Raw genomic sequence first — 17,501 nt, 5'->3', positions numbered from 1 at the left:
CAAAATTCGACTTCCATTCATGACGAAACCTCTCAGCAAACTAGAAGCAGAGTTCCTGAACCTGATGATGAGCTTCTATAAACTACCTCCAGCCACGATGGAGGCTTTTCCCCTAAGGTCAGGAAAAAGGCAATGATGTCCACTATCAACCACTTCTACTCAGCACTGTTTAAAGTCTTAAGCATTGCAATAAAGAAAAAAAGAGAAACAAAATGCACAAAGATTAAAAAGGAAGAAATAAAATTGTCCTTATTTGAAGACGACATGTATACCTACAATATCCTAAGAAAGTAATACATGAAATAAAGTCAGAGCATACAAAGTCAATTATAAAAATTAACTTTATTTTTATATACTAGCAAGCAATTGGAAAATGACATTTCAAAAATACCACAGCTGGGTGCAGTGGCTCACACTTGTAATCCCAGCACTTTGGGAGGCCAAGGCAGGAGGATTACTTGAGGCTAGGAGTTCGAGACCAGCCTGGTCAACACAGCAAAACCCCATCTCTACTAAAAACACAAAAATTAGCCTGGCATAATGGCACATTCCTGTAGTCCCAGCTACTCAGAAGGCTGAGACACGAGAACTGCTTGAACCTGGGAGGCAGAGGCTACAGTGAGCCATGATCACGTCACTGCACTTCAGCCTGGGCAACAGAGTAGGACTCTGTCTCAAAAACAAAAACAAAAACTTAGCCAAGCACAATGGCCCATGCCTGTAGTCCCAGCTACTCAGGAGGGTGAGGTGGGAGAACCCCTTGAGCCCAAGAATTCAAGGCCACAGTGAGCTATGAGCCACTGCACTCCAGCCCATGCGACAAAGCAAGACCTCGTCTAAAAAAAAAAAAAAAAGTACCACTTATGATAACATTAAAAACCACGAAATAAGCCGGATGCAGTGGCTTATGCCTATAATCCCAGCACTTGTGGAGGCTGAGGCGGGCGGATCAGGAGTTTGAGACCAGCCTGGCCAACATGGTGAAACCCCGTCTCTACTAAAAATACAAAAATTAGTCAGGCGTGGTGGCGGGTGCCTGTAATCCCAGCTACTCAGAAAGCTAAGGAAGGAGAATCACTTGAACCCAGGAGGCGGAGTCTGCAGTGAGCTGAGATCACGCCACTGCCCTCCAGCCTGGGCATCAGAGCAAGACTGTCTCAAAACAAACAAACAAACAAAAAAAAAAAAAAACAAACCATGAAATACTTAACAATATGTGGAACAAAATATGTGTAAGTCCCAACATTGAACACTGTTGTGAGAAATGTTAAGATCTAAATAAAGGAAAGGTTTACCATGTTTGTGAATTAGAAGACTCAATACTGAGATGTCCCAGACTGACATACCCATTCAATGCAATTCCAATAAAAATCACAGCAGGCTCTTAGGGAGAAAATGACAAGCTGAATCTAAAAATATGCAAGAGACATACAAAGATCCCAGAATAGCCAACACAACTTTAAAAAAGAAAAACAACTGGAAAACTTAGACAACCTGATTTCAAGGCCTGAAGAATCAAAACAGCAGGGAGTGGGTACTGGTGTAAAGGTACATATAAAAATCAATGGAAGAAAACAGAATCCAGAAATAAACCCGTACGTTTATGGTCAACTGATTTTCAACAAAGGCACCGAGGAAGAATGGAAAACAATAGTCTTTTCAACAAATGTTGCTCACTAAACTAAATATTCATGTGAAAAAAATAACCTCAACCACTGCTTAACAGCAAACACAAGAATTTACTCAAAACAGACAATAGGCCGGGTGCGGTGGCTCACACTTCTAATCCCAGCACTTTGGGAGGCTGAGGCGGGCGGACCACCTGAGGTCAGGAGTTCAAGACCAGCCTGACCAACATGGAGAAACCCCATCTCTACTAAAAAAAATACAAACAATTAGCTGGGTGTGATGGTGCACACCTGTAATCCTAGCTACTCGAGAGGCTGAGGCAGGAAAATTGCTTGAACCTGGGAGGCAGAGGTTGCAGTGAGCCGAGATAGCGCCATTGCACTCCAGCCTGGGCAACAAGTCTCAAAAAAAAAAAAAAACAGACAATATAAGCCGGGCATGGTGGCTCACTCCTGTAATCCCAGCACTTTGGGAGGCCGAGGCAGGCGGATCACGAGGTAAGGAGTTCGACACCATCCTAGCTAACACGGTGAAACCCCATCTCTACTAAAACTAGAAAAAATTAGCCGGGTGTGGCGGCAGGCGCCTGTAGTCCCAGCTACTTGGGAGGCTGAGGCAGGAGAATGGCGTGAACCAGGAGGCGGAGCTTGCAGTGAGCCGAGATCGTGCCACTGCACTCCAGCCTAGGTGACAGAGCAAGACTCCATCTCAAAAAAAAAAAAAAGATATCTAAATGTAACAGCTAAAACTTATTAAGTTTTAAAATAAAACAGGAAAAAAAAAATCTTGTAAACTTGACACAGGCGAAGATTTCTTACAACATAGTTCAAATCAGTAAAAAATGTGATAAACTGACTTTGATAAAATTACCTTTTATCCAACAAAACAGTATTACATAGATTAAAACACAGGGATACCTTGAAGATATTGCAGTTTGGGTTCCAGAGCATGAGAAAGCAAATCTCACAATAAAGCAAGTCGCTCAAAAATTTTTCCCCAGTGCATACAAACGTCATGTTTATATCAGTCTGTAAACTATGCAAAAGCATTATGTCTAAAAAAGAATGCACACATCTTAATTTTAAAATAATTTATTGCTTAAAAAAAAGCTGACAATCATCTGAGCCTTCAGTTAATCATCTTCTTGCAGGGCGGGGGGTCTTGTTTCCAAGTTGATGGCTACTGACTGATGACAGCACTGGTTCCTGAATCCTGGGTAATTGCCTAAAATGAGACAATAAAACCTGCCGCACTGACTGACTTCCTTCATGAAAGAGTTCTCTGTAGCTTGCGGTGCTGTTTAACAGCATTTTATTCACAGTAGGACTTCTTTCAAAACTGGAGTCAATCCTCTCAATTCCTGCTGCTGCTTTATCAAGTAAGCCTGTGTAATATTTTAAATCCTTTGTTGTCGTTTCAACAACATTCACAGCTTCTTCACGAGGAGTAGAGTCTCTCAATAAATTACTTTCTTTGCACATCCGTAAGTTACCTCCTCAACTGTTCAAGTTGCATCATGAGATTGTGGCAATTCAGTCACAATTTCAAGCTCCATTTTTTTATTCTTTTTTGTTTTTTAGACACAGGGTCTCGCTCTGTCACTCAGATTGAAGTGTAGTGTCACAATCATAGATCACTGTAACCTCAAACTCCTAAGCTTAAGTGATCCTACTGCCTCAGTCTCCAGAGTAGTTAGGACTACAGGTATATACCATCATGCCCAACTAATTTTATTTTTTGTAAAGACAGGGTCTCACTGTGTTGCCCAGGCTGGTCTCGAACTCCCAGCCTGAAGCTCTCCTCCTATCCCAGACTCCCAAAGTGCTGGGATTATAGTAGTGAGCCACCGTGCCTGGGCACTTGTAATTCTGGTTTTCTTCCTATTTCCACCACATGGGCAGTTATATCCTCAACTCAAGTTTTGAACTCCTCAAAGTCATCCAACAAGGGTTAGAATCAGCTTCTTTCAAACTTCTGGTAATACTGACATTTTAACTTCCTTCCATGAATGTTCCTAATGGCATCAAGAATGGTGAATCCTTTCCAGAAAGTTTTTGATTTTGCCCAGATTCATGGAGAAATAACTTTATAGGGGAACTTTAGCCTTACAAAATGTATCTCTTAAATAATAAGATTTGAAAGTAGAAATTACTCCCTGATCCACGGGCTGCAGAATAGTTGTTGTGTTAGCACACATGAAAACAACATTCATCTCGTTTATCTCTCTCAAAGCTCTTGAGTGACTAGATGCATTGTCAATGAGCAGTAATATTTTGAAAGGAATCTTTCTGAGCAGTAAGTCTCAATGGTGGCCTTAAAATATTCACTACTCCATACTGTAAACAGATGTGCTGGCATCTGGGCTTTGTTGTTCCATATACAGAGCACAAGCAGAGTAGATTTAGCATCATTCTTAAGAGATCCACAGTTTGTGGAATGGTAAGTGAGCATTGGCTTCAACTTAAAGTCACCAGCTGCATAAGACTCTAACAAGACAGTCAGGCTGGCCTTTGAACCCAGGCACTGACTTCTCCTCTCTAGCTATGAAAGGCTTAGACAGCATCTTTTTCCAATATCAGGCTGTTCCATCCACATTGAAAATCTGCTGTATAGTGTAGCCACCTTCATCAGCAATCTTAGCTAGATCTTCTGGATAACTTACTGCAGCTTCTCCATCACCACTTACTGCTTCACCTTGCATTTTTATGTTACAGAGATTGCTTCTTTCTTTAAACCTTGTGAACCAACTTCTGCTAGCTTCAAATTATGTATCTCATATATATATATATATTTTTTTAAGTTTCTGGGTACATGTCCAGGATGTGCAGGTTTGTTACACAGGTAAACATGTGTCATAGCGGTTTGCTGTACCTATCAACCCATCACCTAGGTATTAAGCCCAGCATGCATTAGCTATTTATCCTGATGCTCTCCCCACATCCCACTGCCTGACAGGCCCCAGTGTGTGCTGTTCTCCTCCCTGTCTCCATGTATTCTCATTGTTCAGCTCCCACTTATAAGTGACAACATACAGTGTTCGGTTTTCTGTTCCTGTGTTAGTCTGATGAGGATAATGTAGCTTCCTCACCTCTCTCAGCCTTCACAGAATTAAAGAGAATTAGGGTCTTCCTCTGGTTAGGCTTTGACTTAAGGAAATGTGGCTAGTTTGATCTTCTATCCACACCACTTAAACTTTCTTCACATCAGCAATAAGGCTGCTTTGCTTTATCACTTGTGTGTTCATTGCAGTAACACTTCAAGAACTTTATCTTTTAAATTATAAATTTCCTTTGAAAACTGGACCTTTGTATTCACAACTTGGTTAACTGGTGCAAAATGCCTAGCTTTTGGCCTATCTTGGCTTTACACAGGCCTTCCTCTCTAAGCTTAATCATTTCTAGCTTTCTGTGGAAAGTAAGAAACATGAAACTCTTCCTTTCTCTTGAACACTTAGAGGCCATTATAGGGTTATTAACTGGCCTAATTTCAATACTGCCTTGTCTCAGGGAATAGGGAAGCCTGAGGAGAGGGAAGAAGGAATTGCGGGTCAGTGAGGCTGTCAGAACACACATTTACCGATTAAGTTTGCCATCTTACAGGTGTGATTCATGACACCCCAAAACAATTACAAAAGTAACATCAAAGATCAACATACTTGACGTGAGAGTAATGAAAATGTTTCAAATATTGCAAGAATCACCAAAATGTGACAAAGAGACATGAAGTGAACATAGGCTGCTGGAAAAATGATGCCTACAAACTTGCTCGACGCAAGATGGCCACAAGCCTTCAATTTATAAAAATCACAATTATCTGTGAAGCACAAAGAATAAGGTGTGCCTTTATATGAAACTCTGGGGTCAATCATAATATTTAAGAGAGCAAAAGGGTAACAATACCAAGAAATTTGAGAACTGCATATCCCAAGGTTTAAGTTAAAAATCAGTGAGAATAACCACATTACCAAAAGAAAAAAAATCACACAATCATTTTAACAAACAGAAAAAGCACTTAACAAAATTTAATAGTCTTTCATAATTTTAAGTTGTAGTGAACTACAATAAGACAAGATGTCCACTCATTTTGTTCCTTTTTTTTTTGAGGTGGAGTCTCGCTCTGTTGTCCAGGCTGGAGTGTAGTGGTGTGATCTCAGCTGACTGCAACTTCCGCCTCCTGAGGCCAAGCAATTCTCCTACCTCAGCCTCCTGACTAGCTGAGACTACAGGCGCGCACCATGACGCTCGGCTAATTTTTGTATTTTTAGTAGAGACGGGGTTTCACCATGTTGGCCAGGCTGGTCTCGAACTCCTGACCTTAAGTGATCCACCCTCCTTGGCCTCCCAAAGTGCTGGGATTACAGGCTTGAGCTACCACACCCAGACAAGATGTCCACTCTCATCACTTTTTTTTTTTTTTTTTTGAGATGGAGTCTTGCTCTGTTGCCCAGGCTGGAATGCAGTGGCATGATCTCGGCTCACTGCAAGCTCCGCCTCCTGGTTCACGCCATTCTCCTGCCTCAGCCTCCTGAGTAGCTGGAACTACAGGTGCCCGCCACCACGCCTCGCTAATTGTTTTTTTTTTTTTCAGTAGAGACAGGTTTTCACCGTGTTAGCCAGGATGGTCTCGATCTCCTGACCTCGTGATCCACCCGCCTCGGCCTCCCAAAGTGCTGGGATTACAGGCGTGAGCCACCACCCTCAGCCACTCTTCTCACTTTCTATTAACACTGTATTAGAAATCCTATCAAAAAGTAGGACAAAGCCTGGCACAGAGATCAAGGCATGAGGATCACTTGAGGTCAGAAGTTCGAGACCACCCTGGCCAACATGGCGAAACCAAAATACAAAAATTAGCCGAGCGTGGTGGTAGGCGTCTGTAATCCCAGCAATTCGGGAGGCTGAGGCAGGAGAATCACATGAACCGAGGGAGGCAGATAATGCAGTGAGCCAAGATCACACCACTGCACCCCAGCCTGGGCGACAAAGCAAGACTTTGTCTCAAAAAAAATAAATAAAAGAAGTCATCTGTTTATCAATTATATGTCAATAAAGTTTAAGAAAACTGACAGTCATGAATATTGAAAAGGGAGAAATAAAACTGTCATTATTTGCAGATAACATGTTTATGTACACAGAAAACCCAATGGAATCTGCCCAAAACACAACTGGAATTAGTAAGTAAATTGCTTACAAGAACCCAGAATGAAAATAAACTTAGAAAAATCAATTGTATTTTGGCCGGGCGCAGTGGCTCACGCCTGTAATCCTAGCACTTTGGGAGGCTAAGATGGGCGGATCACCTGAGGTCAGGAGTTTGAGACCAGCCTGGCCAATGTGGTGAAACTCCATCTCTACTAAAAATACAAAAATTAGCCGGGCATGGTGGTGGGTGCCTGTAATCCCAGCTGAGGCAGGAGAACTGCTTTAACCTGGGAGGCAGAGGTTGCAGTGAGCTGAGATCGCGCCACTGCACTCCAGCCTGGGCAACAAGAGTGAGACCCTGTCTCAAAAAAAAACAAAAAAGAAAAATCAATTGTATTTTTACATTCTAGCCATGAATGCTGGAAACAATTTTTTAATATCATTTTAAGCAGTGAACAAACGTTAAGTTCCAATAATTTAAGAGAAGTCATGCAAGGGCTGGGCACAGTGACTCACACCTGTTAATCCCAGCACTCTGGGAGGCCAAGGCAGGAAGATCACTTGAGCCCTGGAGTTTAAGACCAGCCTGAGAAACATAGTGACACCCCCATCTCTACAAAAAACAATTAAAATTAATTAATTAACTGGGCATGGTAACACATGCCTGTGGTCCCAGCTACTCAGAAGGTTGAGATGGAAGGACTGCTTGAGCCTGGGAGTTTGAAGCTGCAGCAAGCTGTGACCATGCCACTGTGCTCCAGCATACATGACAGTGAGGCCCTGTCCCCCCCCAAAAAAAAAACACTCATGCAAAATCTCTATATTTAAAAACTACAACACTGCTAAGAGAAAACAGAGACTCAAACAAATAAGGAAGTACATCATATTCAAGGATTTTAATATGCAATATTGTTAAGATGTTTATTCTCCCCAAATTGAGCTACAGATTCAATGTAATCTCAAACAAAATCTCAAAGAGGAGAAAGTTGCAGAGCATAAGAATGTATACTACCTTATTCCAAGACTCTTTTTTTTTTGGAGACAGTCTCGCTCCATTGCCAGGCTGGAGTGCAGTGGCATGATCTCGGCTCACTGCAATCTCCGCCTCCCAGGTTCAAGCGATTCTCCTGCCTCCTGCCTCAGCCTCCCGAGTAGCTAGGATTACAGGTGTGCACCACCACACCCAGCTAATTTTTTTTTCAAGACTTTTATTATAAAGCTTTAGTAATCAAAACCATTTGGTACTAGTGTAACTCTAATCTACTAGATCAATGAAACAAAAACCAAAAATAAACCTGTAACTAGTTTTCAAGAAAGAGCCCAACACAAGTCAATGGGAAAAGGCAAGTATTTTCAACAGATAGTGCTGGAACAACTGGATATACATGTGAAAAAAAGTCATCTGGAATTTATTTTGGTATCATAATGAGGTTACCGCATTATAATAAACATCCATAAGATAATACTTACATTTTTTATTTTGATGTTTCCCCAATCATCATCCTGTTTCAAAGACAAACAAAAGACATTTAACCACTTCTGTACAAGCAGAACATAATCTAATAATCAATTTATTTTAATCTACTTCAAAACAGAATAAAATTTATCCTGTATGCAGATTTTATTTAAAATTACAGCAATAAAAAAAAAATTTTTTTTGGCGAGGCACGGTGGCTCACGCCTGTAATCCCAGCACTTTGGGAGGCCAAGGCAGGCAGATCACCTGTGGTCAGGAGTTCGAAACCAGCCTGACCAATATAGAGAAACTCCATCTCTACTAAAAATACAAAAAGTAGTTGGGCATGGTGGTGCACACCTGTAATTCCAGCTACTCGGGAGGCTGAGGCAAGATAACTGCTTGAACCCAGGAGGCAGAGCTTACAGTGAGCCGAGATCTCACCACTGCACTCCAGCCTGGGCAACAGAGCAAGGCTCCATCTCAAAAAAAAAAAAAAAAAAAAAAAAAAAAAAAAAAAAAAAAAAAAATTTCTTTAAACACAAGCGGTCCTAAAGCCAGGGTTTCAAATAATTTGCTTCAACTGCATAAGGTAACACAATATAAAAGGCAGTAACCTTTACAGCATCAAATACTAAAAAACACATAAGTATAAAAAAAAATACTTTTAGCAAGTACTAAAATACACTTGACTAATGACAGATGATAGATCCTATTTTTTGGGTGTTTGGAACCAGCAGAGCTAATAAATAACTAGCTTACATGGCAAGAATGAAGAGTTAATGTAATTAAGGTGACTCTATAATTTACCATCAAAACCAGGAGACTCAGAAGAATACAAATGCTAGAATAAACCAGACTACCCAAGGCAAACTAAATCTTACTAGTACTTGCATAACCACAAATGTTTCTCAAGTGCTAAATTTCACATCTATAAAGCAATTACTTTCCCTTCAATATGTTAAATAAAGATCAATATATTTTTTTAAATGCATGATTAGTCCAGAGTAATATTTTAACTTACTGCAGCTAGGCCTTTCCCCTCATAGGATAAAGTCGATTCCATATTACTCCCTTTTATAGAAAGTACTGGGTATTCAATATGCTTGTCTACCCTTCATTGGTGCCACTAATTATATCCTCTATCTGCTTTAAAATGGAACAGTAACTTCCTACAGGCCCTTCTCAATTTAAGGACTATGACCGCTAGAGATAACGAATGATAACTATAAATGCCCTCTAAGATCACTCACCCAAGGTCACACAAAGCTGGGAATGGAACACAGATCTGCTTGATTTATAAATCATAAGCTCATTTGGTGCCTTACTATGTTACTTAAACCTCTTTGACACTCATTTATAAAATTTCCTGATTTATAAGATATGGACAACATATAGCTGAAAATTAAAGAAAATAGAATAAAAGCCTGACACAGAATAAGTACTCAATAAATGGTAACTATTAGCAGTCACAGTTTCATTTAATTTGCATACTTCTATAACTCCTGACAGCATACCACTAGTACAGTGTTCAGCACGAATTAGGCTATGAAGTTCACTAAAGGCCAAAGGTTCATACTGTACCTTCAGAGGTAAACAAAGTTATTTTCCTCCAACATGTGTTTTACTGCCCTGAGGGGGTAGCCAGTCTTTGTCTTTAAAGTTAACTACAGATCTCTAGCATTTTATCTAACCCTTGAAGAAAGTATTTTTTAAAACTATACTTATATTATTAAAAACAACAGAGGCCGGGTGTGGTGGCTCACGCCTGTAATCCCAGCACTTTGGGAGGCCCGAGGCGGGCAGATCACTTGAGGTCAGGAGACCATCGCCAACATGGTGAAACACTGTCTCTACCAAAAATACAAACATTAGCCAGGGGTGGTGGCGGTGACCTGTAATCCCAGCTATTCAGGAGACTGAGGCAGGACAATCACTTGAGCCCAGGAGGCGGTGGTTGTAATGAGTTGAGATGGCGCCACTGCACTCCAGCACCTGAGTGACAGAGGGAGACTCAATCTCAAAAATAATAATAATAATAATAATAATAGATATCTTCTTGTCTTTTCTTCAGTCCTTCATCAGTGATGCTGGCAAGGATGGATTCTTAACTGTGGTCACTGTGATCATTCCAAAGGAAGTAAAGAAAAAAATTAGGTTTATTCTCTTTTTAAACAGAATTTTTTTCCTCCCATCTCCAGGTAGGAGTTAGGTAATAATTACTGTTATGGAAAAAGGGGACCAGGTGCGGCGGCTCACGCCTGTAATCCCAGCACTCTGGGAGGCCGAGGTGGGCAGATCACTTGAGGTCAGGAGTTCAAGACCAGACTGGCCAACATGGTGAAACCCCATCTCTACTAAAAATACAAAAATTAGCCGGGCATGGTGGTGGACACCTGTAATTCCAGCTACTCAGGAGGCTGAGGCAGGAGAATCGTTTGAACCCAGGAGGCAGAGGTTGCAGTGAGCCACGACAGCGCCACTGCACTCCAGCGTGGGCAACAGAGCAAGACTCGTCTCAAAAAAAAAGAAAAAGAAAAAAAGAAAAAAACGGCTCTTCATTAATGGGTAGGATGCAATAAAGGCCAAAAAAAAAAAAAAACGAACTGTTTTCCAGAACCAGGGCTTTGGTAAAAATGCTGAAGTGCTTTGAATTTCAACATACAAATGCATGTACAAAATTACATTCTGTAATAGTTTTTTAAGAAAACAAACCTATCTGTATTGTTCCATATGTTTAAGCTGAGATAAAATTTTCCAACCTCATCGCAGAAAATTACTAAGGAAATATTAATTGATTTCATTTTAGTCTAAACAAAATAAAACTAATACTTTTAATACATCCTCATAGGAAAAAAAATTCACACAATACAGATAACTGTAAAGTATTCCACTCTTCTGACCCACAGAGGTATCTGGTAATACAATACATTTTAAAATAAAATTTAAATGATGCTTTTAGAACAAAGTCATGTCCTTTGCAGCAACATGGATGGAGCTGGAGATCATTACCTGTTAGTTCCTTAGTAAACTAATGCAGGAACAGAAAAGCAAACCGCATGTTCTAATTTTAAGTGGGAGCTAAATAGTGAGAACACATAGACACATAGAGAGGAACAATAGACACTGGAGCTTACTTGAGGGTGGAGAGTGGGAGGAAGAGGATCTTAAAAAAAAACAACTACCTGTCAGGTACTATGCTTAGTACCCGGGTGATGAAATCTGTATATCAAAACCCTGTAACACAGGTTTACCTATATAACAAACCTGCACATGTACCTCAGAACCTAAAAGTTAAAAATAAATAAAAGTAAAAAGAGTTTTAAAAGGATGTTTTTATAATACAGTATAGTGTTGTGAAACAGCTACAATGTTTCTCCCTTACTCTAACATGCATAAGACAGTTTAAACCCCATAGATGACATATTCTCATCATATAAAAAAGTACTTCAAATGCTACATTAAAATTAAATACATTTTCCAGTGTTATTTTTCAAAAAGTATACAATAATAGTAACGTGATGAAAATTTGGACTACATTTTACCTTTAGAGTTCCTCCTTTCACCATAACTTTCTGTCTGGCAGGCTGGACTCCAGTCAACGCAAACAGCTGAGCCTTGAACACCATTGGAGGTTCATCAGTATTCAATTCTACACCTTCAAATTTCTCCTTTCCCCATTTTACAGTAACTGCAAACAAAATCACAATTTTTTAAATTAAAAAATAACAAGAAAAGAATTACAGACCCTTAGAAGATCACCAATTAGGCAGTTATCAAGAGTCAAAGTATGTCATTCATCTGTCTATGCCCATAATGCCTACCTAATCAAGAGCAGCATGCATGCAGTAGGTGCTGAATAAAATTTCACTGGATCAAACCTAACTTCTCATTTCATAGTTAAAGAAACTGAGACTTCAGTGGGCTGGGAGTGGTGGCTCACGCCTGTAATCCCAGTACTTTGGGAGGCTGAGGCGGGCAGATCACAAGGTCAGGAGTTCGAGACCAGCCTGTCTCTAATAAAAATACAAAAATTAGCCGGGTGTGGTGGCAGGCGCCTGTAATCCCAGCTACTCGGGAGGCTGAGGCAGGAGAATCGCTTGAACCTGGTAGGCGGAGGTTGCAGTGAGCCAAGATCGTGCCACTGCACTCCAGCCTGGGCGACAGAGCGAGACTCCAGTCTCAAAAAAAAAAAAAGAAACTGAGACTTCAGAGAAGTAGATTGATTTGCTAATGTCAAAAAAAATTGGTTAATAAACTCCCAAGTCTTCTGAATCCTACTCCAACAATATGATCGTATTGAAACATTTCCCAAAATGGTAAGTTTTGCAGCCCCCACAATGTGTTTAATTGAAGAATCATTCATATCAGCACACAGCATTGGAAAAGAAGAGAGAGAAAAAGGTTAGATAGTTTAAGAGAAGAAAAAAATTCCTGGGAGAATAAAGCACATCTAGAACAACTTAAGGAATACAGAATCTGAGTCATAAGAAATGTGGGAGAATTGAAAAGTGTCATTTCTGAACAAGAGGTGCTCGATTAAGAAAAAATCCAGAGACATATCTAAAGCATTTAAAAATATATAGAAATCCCACTTCACAGCCATTAGAATGGCTATTCTTTTCAAATTTTAACAGAAAGTAACAAGCGTTAGCAAAGATGTGGAGAAACTGGAACACTTGTATACCTCTGGTGGGAATAAAAGTAAACACAGAATTACCATATGATCCAGCAATTTCATTTCTGGGTACACCCTGAAGATCGGGAAGCAAGGACTCAAACAGATACTTGTACACCCATGTCTACAGCAGCATTATTCACAACAGCCAAAAAAAGTGGGAGCAACTCAAGTGTCCGTCAACAGATTAATGGACAAAGAAAATGTGGTATATACATACAATGCAATATTATTCAACCTTAAAAAGGAAAGAAACTCTTACACATGCTACAACATGGATGATTCCGGTTATGTGAGATACCTAAAGTGGTCAAACGCATACACACAAAAAGAGAATGGTGTTTGCCAGAGGATGTGGACGAAGGTAATAGTTGTAAAAAAGTGTGAATATACTTAATGCTATAGAACTGCACACGTAAAAACCATTAAAATGGTAGACTTTATTACATACATTTTACCAAAATAAAAAATTTCAATCAGCCTCATAACATAGCTAACTTTTGAAATAAATTTTTTAAAACCCAAAGATATATATTAGTTCCACTGAAAACTTTATAACTTTTCAGAAATAAGAATCTCACAACTGTTAACTGCTTTCTAACTCCTGAAATCAGAATTTGAAAACCTCATCCAGACACCAAATCCCAATTCTATCATCAGTTCAATGAATATGTTGAGCATTCATTTAATGACAAGCCCAGTACAAAACACTGGGAAGACTCTCCACAAACTTACAGCCTAATAAGGGCGGGGTGGGGGGGAGTAATTAACAATATAAGTATTATAAAGGCTACAGCAACAAAGTGGAATGCTTCATAAATGAGGAAAGATTTCCTGGATGAAGTATTAACTTCTGAGTTATCACTATCAATTCTGAATCTCAAAGAAAAGATTAGGTGTTAGAGACTAGGAGAGAACAGAAGTATTCCCAGAAAAGAAGGAAAATATTCCACAGCATAAAGCAGCATGGTAAGTTCTAAGATGTAAGTAATTGATTACCAGAGAAAAGGGAAAGCAGCAGTAGATGAAACTGGAAGCTGGCTAAGGATCAAGTTATGGAAGATAAGTCATCCTAAAACATATATAAAGAGGCCAGGCACGGTGGTTCATGCCTGTAATCCCAGAACTTTGGGAGGCTGAGGCGAGTGGATCACCTGAGGTCAGGGGTTCGAGACCAGCCTGGCCAATACGGTGAAACCTTGTTTCTACTAAAAATACAAAAATTAGCTAGGCAACGTGGCAGACACCTGTAATTCCAGCTACTCGCGAGGCTGAGGCAGGAGAATCGCTTGAAACCAGGAGGTGGAGGTTGCAGTGAGCCAAGATTGCACCATTGCACCCCACACTGGGCAACAAGAGCAAAACTCAGTCTCAAAAAATAAAAAAATAAAATAAAATAAAACACATAAAGGCTTTATATTGTAGGCAACGTGTAATTCCTGAAAGGCTGTCATAAGCAGAGAAATCGGGCTTGAAGAGGGCACACTGTAATCACTGAAATAAACTAGAAGCATATTACAATAGTACAAGCTAAAGATGCTACACGATTAAACCAAAACAGTACTAGAAGTAAAGGAGAGGAAACTACCTGAAATTTATTGCGCTATTGCCATGAGCAAGTTACTTAAAACGTTTTGCTTATGCTTACAAGAGGAATTATACCAGTATCACAGGATTATGTTGAAAATTAAAACAAAGCAATATGTACAAAACCCTAACTGTGTAAGAGGCACAGGTGTGTGTTTATTTTTAGAGACGGGGGTCTTGCTCTGTCACCCAGGCTGGAGTGCAGTGGTGTGATCACAGACCACAGCACCCTCTAACTCCTTGGCTCAAGTGATCCTCCCAACTCAGCTTCCCGAGTAGCTGGGATTAAAGGCACACACGACGGCCCCTGGCTTTAATTTTTAATTGCACTTATCTTTAACCATTTAATAATCTAGATACGTAATTTTTTTCTTTTCTCGAGATGCAGTTTCGCTTTTTTTCACCCAGGCTGAAGTGCAATGGTGCGATCTTGGCTCACTACAACCTCCGCCTCACGGTTTCAAGCGATTCTCCTGCCTCAGCCTCCCAAGTAGTTGGGATTACAGGCGCCCGCCACCACTCCCGGCTGATTTTTGTATTTTTAGTAGAGACGGGGTTTCAACATGTTGGCCAGGCTGGTCTCGAACTCCTGACCTCAAGTGATCCGCCCACCTCGGGCCTCCCAAAGAGCTGGGATTACAGGCGTGAGCCACTGCGCCAAGCCTACATACTTAATTTTCTACTAAATCTTATGAAATAGTACTTAAAATGTTCTCTTCATTTTAATATAGAGCTTTTTGCTGACCCTCAAAATACAGATTATCGATATGGAGAGGTCAAAGGAAGGGACCTTAGAAATCTACTCGAGTTCCCTCATTTGAGGGATGAGGAAAAGATCTGATTAAATATTTAAGATAAAGTTCACATTTTAAAGAAGAAACTTTGGTCAGCGCTGGCATTTTTTGAGGAAACATATAGGGGTTTTAAGTGTGTGAACCTACTGGTGTATTTAGGTATTAGAATATTTCAAGAGTCATTCTACTGTTGTTATGGCTTTAGAAAAGGGTTGGGCAATCATTAAGAAGTCGATTAAAGATTCTAGACCATCAAGAATCCACCTTGAGATCAAACAATACTCTTATTCGTATCATGCTTTGTAAATGCTGAATCTTCAATAAAGGAACTGTGACAGAATAAATAGGGATGGTCAATGAATCACACATCTACAGCCAATTGGAGACACCACACATATTTTAGGTGCCATTTTGAATAAGGCTAGGGAGCAGCAAGGTCCATTCTCTAAGTAAAAGTGATCCCTGGCCAGTACCTTGGACTGTCAGCAAGCAAACAACACAAGCCCTTGTCAAACGCCAATCAAGAAATGACACCCCGGGGATATGTGTATTCATCTACTTCCGAAAGCTCACACCATGTTTCGGATAGAGAAATGCAATGCAACGTCTGATGAAACGAAAACGAAGCAAAAAGGTTTACAATCTGCCTCGGGACAAAACTAAAACTGGTACCAAAGGGGCGGTCGAACAAAGGCAAGGGGCAAGAGAAGGGCGAAGGGCGGCGAACGCCGCCTGGCAACCCCAAGAAGGATGAAGGCTCACCTTCCGTCCCGGGTCCCTCCATCCCTCCCCTTCTTCCCCGCTCCCTTCCACGGCGACCACTGAGAAGCCCAAAGGAATCGCCCTGCACCTCCAGCCTGGTGCCCAGCGCCTCAGGACACACCCTCACTTTCACCGCACACCAGGGCAGCGTCAGAAACTATTCTGCAGAGTCACGACTTTGAGAGGCTTCCCCATCTCCACTCCCCCCATCCATCCGGGGACCGCGCTCCCCCGCCACGCAGGGCTCCAACCCAGCCGGGAGAGGGGTAGGTGCCAGGGTTGTCTCCGCACCGCCGGCCCCGCGCACCCCACCCCGACCCCTCCCGGCCCATGCCCGGCGCCCACCAGTGCAGGCCAGGCCTACGCGGAGGCCTAGCGCCGGCCCCGTGTACTGCGCGCGAGGCCAGGACGGGGCTCACCGGAGTAGAGCGGCATGGCGGGGCGCGGCGGGAGGCGGCGGCGCAGGAGGGCTGGGCCTGACAAGGGCGGCGAAGAGACAGAGACCAGAAGCAGCTGCGGCGGCGGCCGAGGCGGAGGCGCGGTGGTGGCGGCGGCTTCGGTGCGACGAGAGCCTCATTCAAACCGGCCACTGGCGATGACGCAGCAACACGCAGAACACCCGTGCAGCTCCGAAGCGACTGCAGGGAGGAGACAGGGCGGCAGGGGCGGGGCGGGGCCTGGAGGTGGCGAGAGGAGGGAGGAGGGGGAAGGCGGTGGAGGGGTGGCGGGAAGCAAGGAGGGAGCGAGGGAGGGACGGGCTCTGGGCCCCAGCCACAGCAGCAGGTGCGCGCCTGCGCACTGCTGCCCACCGCTCTGCGCCCACTGGCCACGTGGTCTTGGCGCGGCCCAGCCCTGCGGCAGATGAAGTGGGAACTTGGTATCCCACTTGCTGTCTGAGGCTGAGGCGGGAGAATCGCTTGAGCCCAGGAGGTCGAGGCTGCAGTGAGCTGTGATCGTGCCACTGCACTCCAGCCTGGGCGACAGAGCGATACCCTGCCTCAAAATAAAATAAATAAAATTAGTGGTTGTAAAGTCAGAGGTGTTTTGAATCCCAGCTGTTACTAGCTAGCTGTATGATGTCTGCAAACCTCAGTTTTCTTGTTATTCACCCACACCTCATTTTACTGAGGTTTTGTTTTTGTTTTTGTTTTTAATAAATTGAAGGCTCGTGGCAACCCTGGGTTAGCAAGTCTGTCAGTTCTTTTTTTCTAACAGCATGTACTCACTTTGTGTCTCTGTGTCACATTTTGATAATTCTCACAATACTTTAACTTTTTTAATACTATTATATCTGTTCCAGTGGTCTATGATTAGGGATCTTTGATGTTACATGGTAACATCAGATTGTTTTGGGGTGCTACTAACCACCCCCATGTAAAACAGCAAACTCCAATGTTTTGTGTATTCTGACTGCTCTGGCAACAAGTCTTTTCCCACAAGGGTTCAAGGCTTGA

The 17,501-nt window shown here is 41.9% G+C and overlaps 1 protein-coding gene across 4 annotated transcripts in view; it reads right to left on the bottom strand.

Annotated features, from left to right (window-relative positions):
• USP14 (ubiquitin specific peptidase 14) overlaps nt 1-16,638 on the bottom strand; it is a 56,688-nt gene extending 40,050 nt beyond the window's left edge. For 2 of the 4 annotated variants that reach the window (XM_045378026.3, XM_074022750.1), the window contains exons 1-3: nt 16,393-16,638; nt 11,772-11,917; nt 8,241-8,273 (exon numbers count right to left, since the gene is read on the bottom strand). In XM_045378026.3, the coding sequence (XP_045233961.1) occupies nt 8,241-8,273; nt 11,772-11,855 (117 nt within the window). In that variant the 5' untranslated portion in view covers nt 11,856-11,917; nt 16,393-16,638. The remainder of the gene's footprint in view (nt 1-8,240; nt 8,274-11,771; nt 11,918-16,392) is intronic. The other 2 variants (XM_005587070.5, XM_005587071.5) reach the window with 1 other exon arrangement.
• Nucleotides 16,639-17,501: the final 863 nt, after the last annotated feature.

Source organism: Macaca fascicularis, chromosome 18, assembly GCF_037993035.2.
Source record: "Macaca fascicularis isolate 582-1 chromosome 18, T2T-MFA8v1.1".
Taxonomy (NCBI): domain Eukaryota; kingdom Metazoa; phylum Chordata; class Mammalia; order Primates; family Cercopithecidae; genus Macaca; species Macaca fascicularis.
Note: the sequence above shows the minus strand (reverse complement) of the source record. Positions and strands in the feature narration are given on the sequence as shown.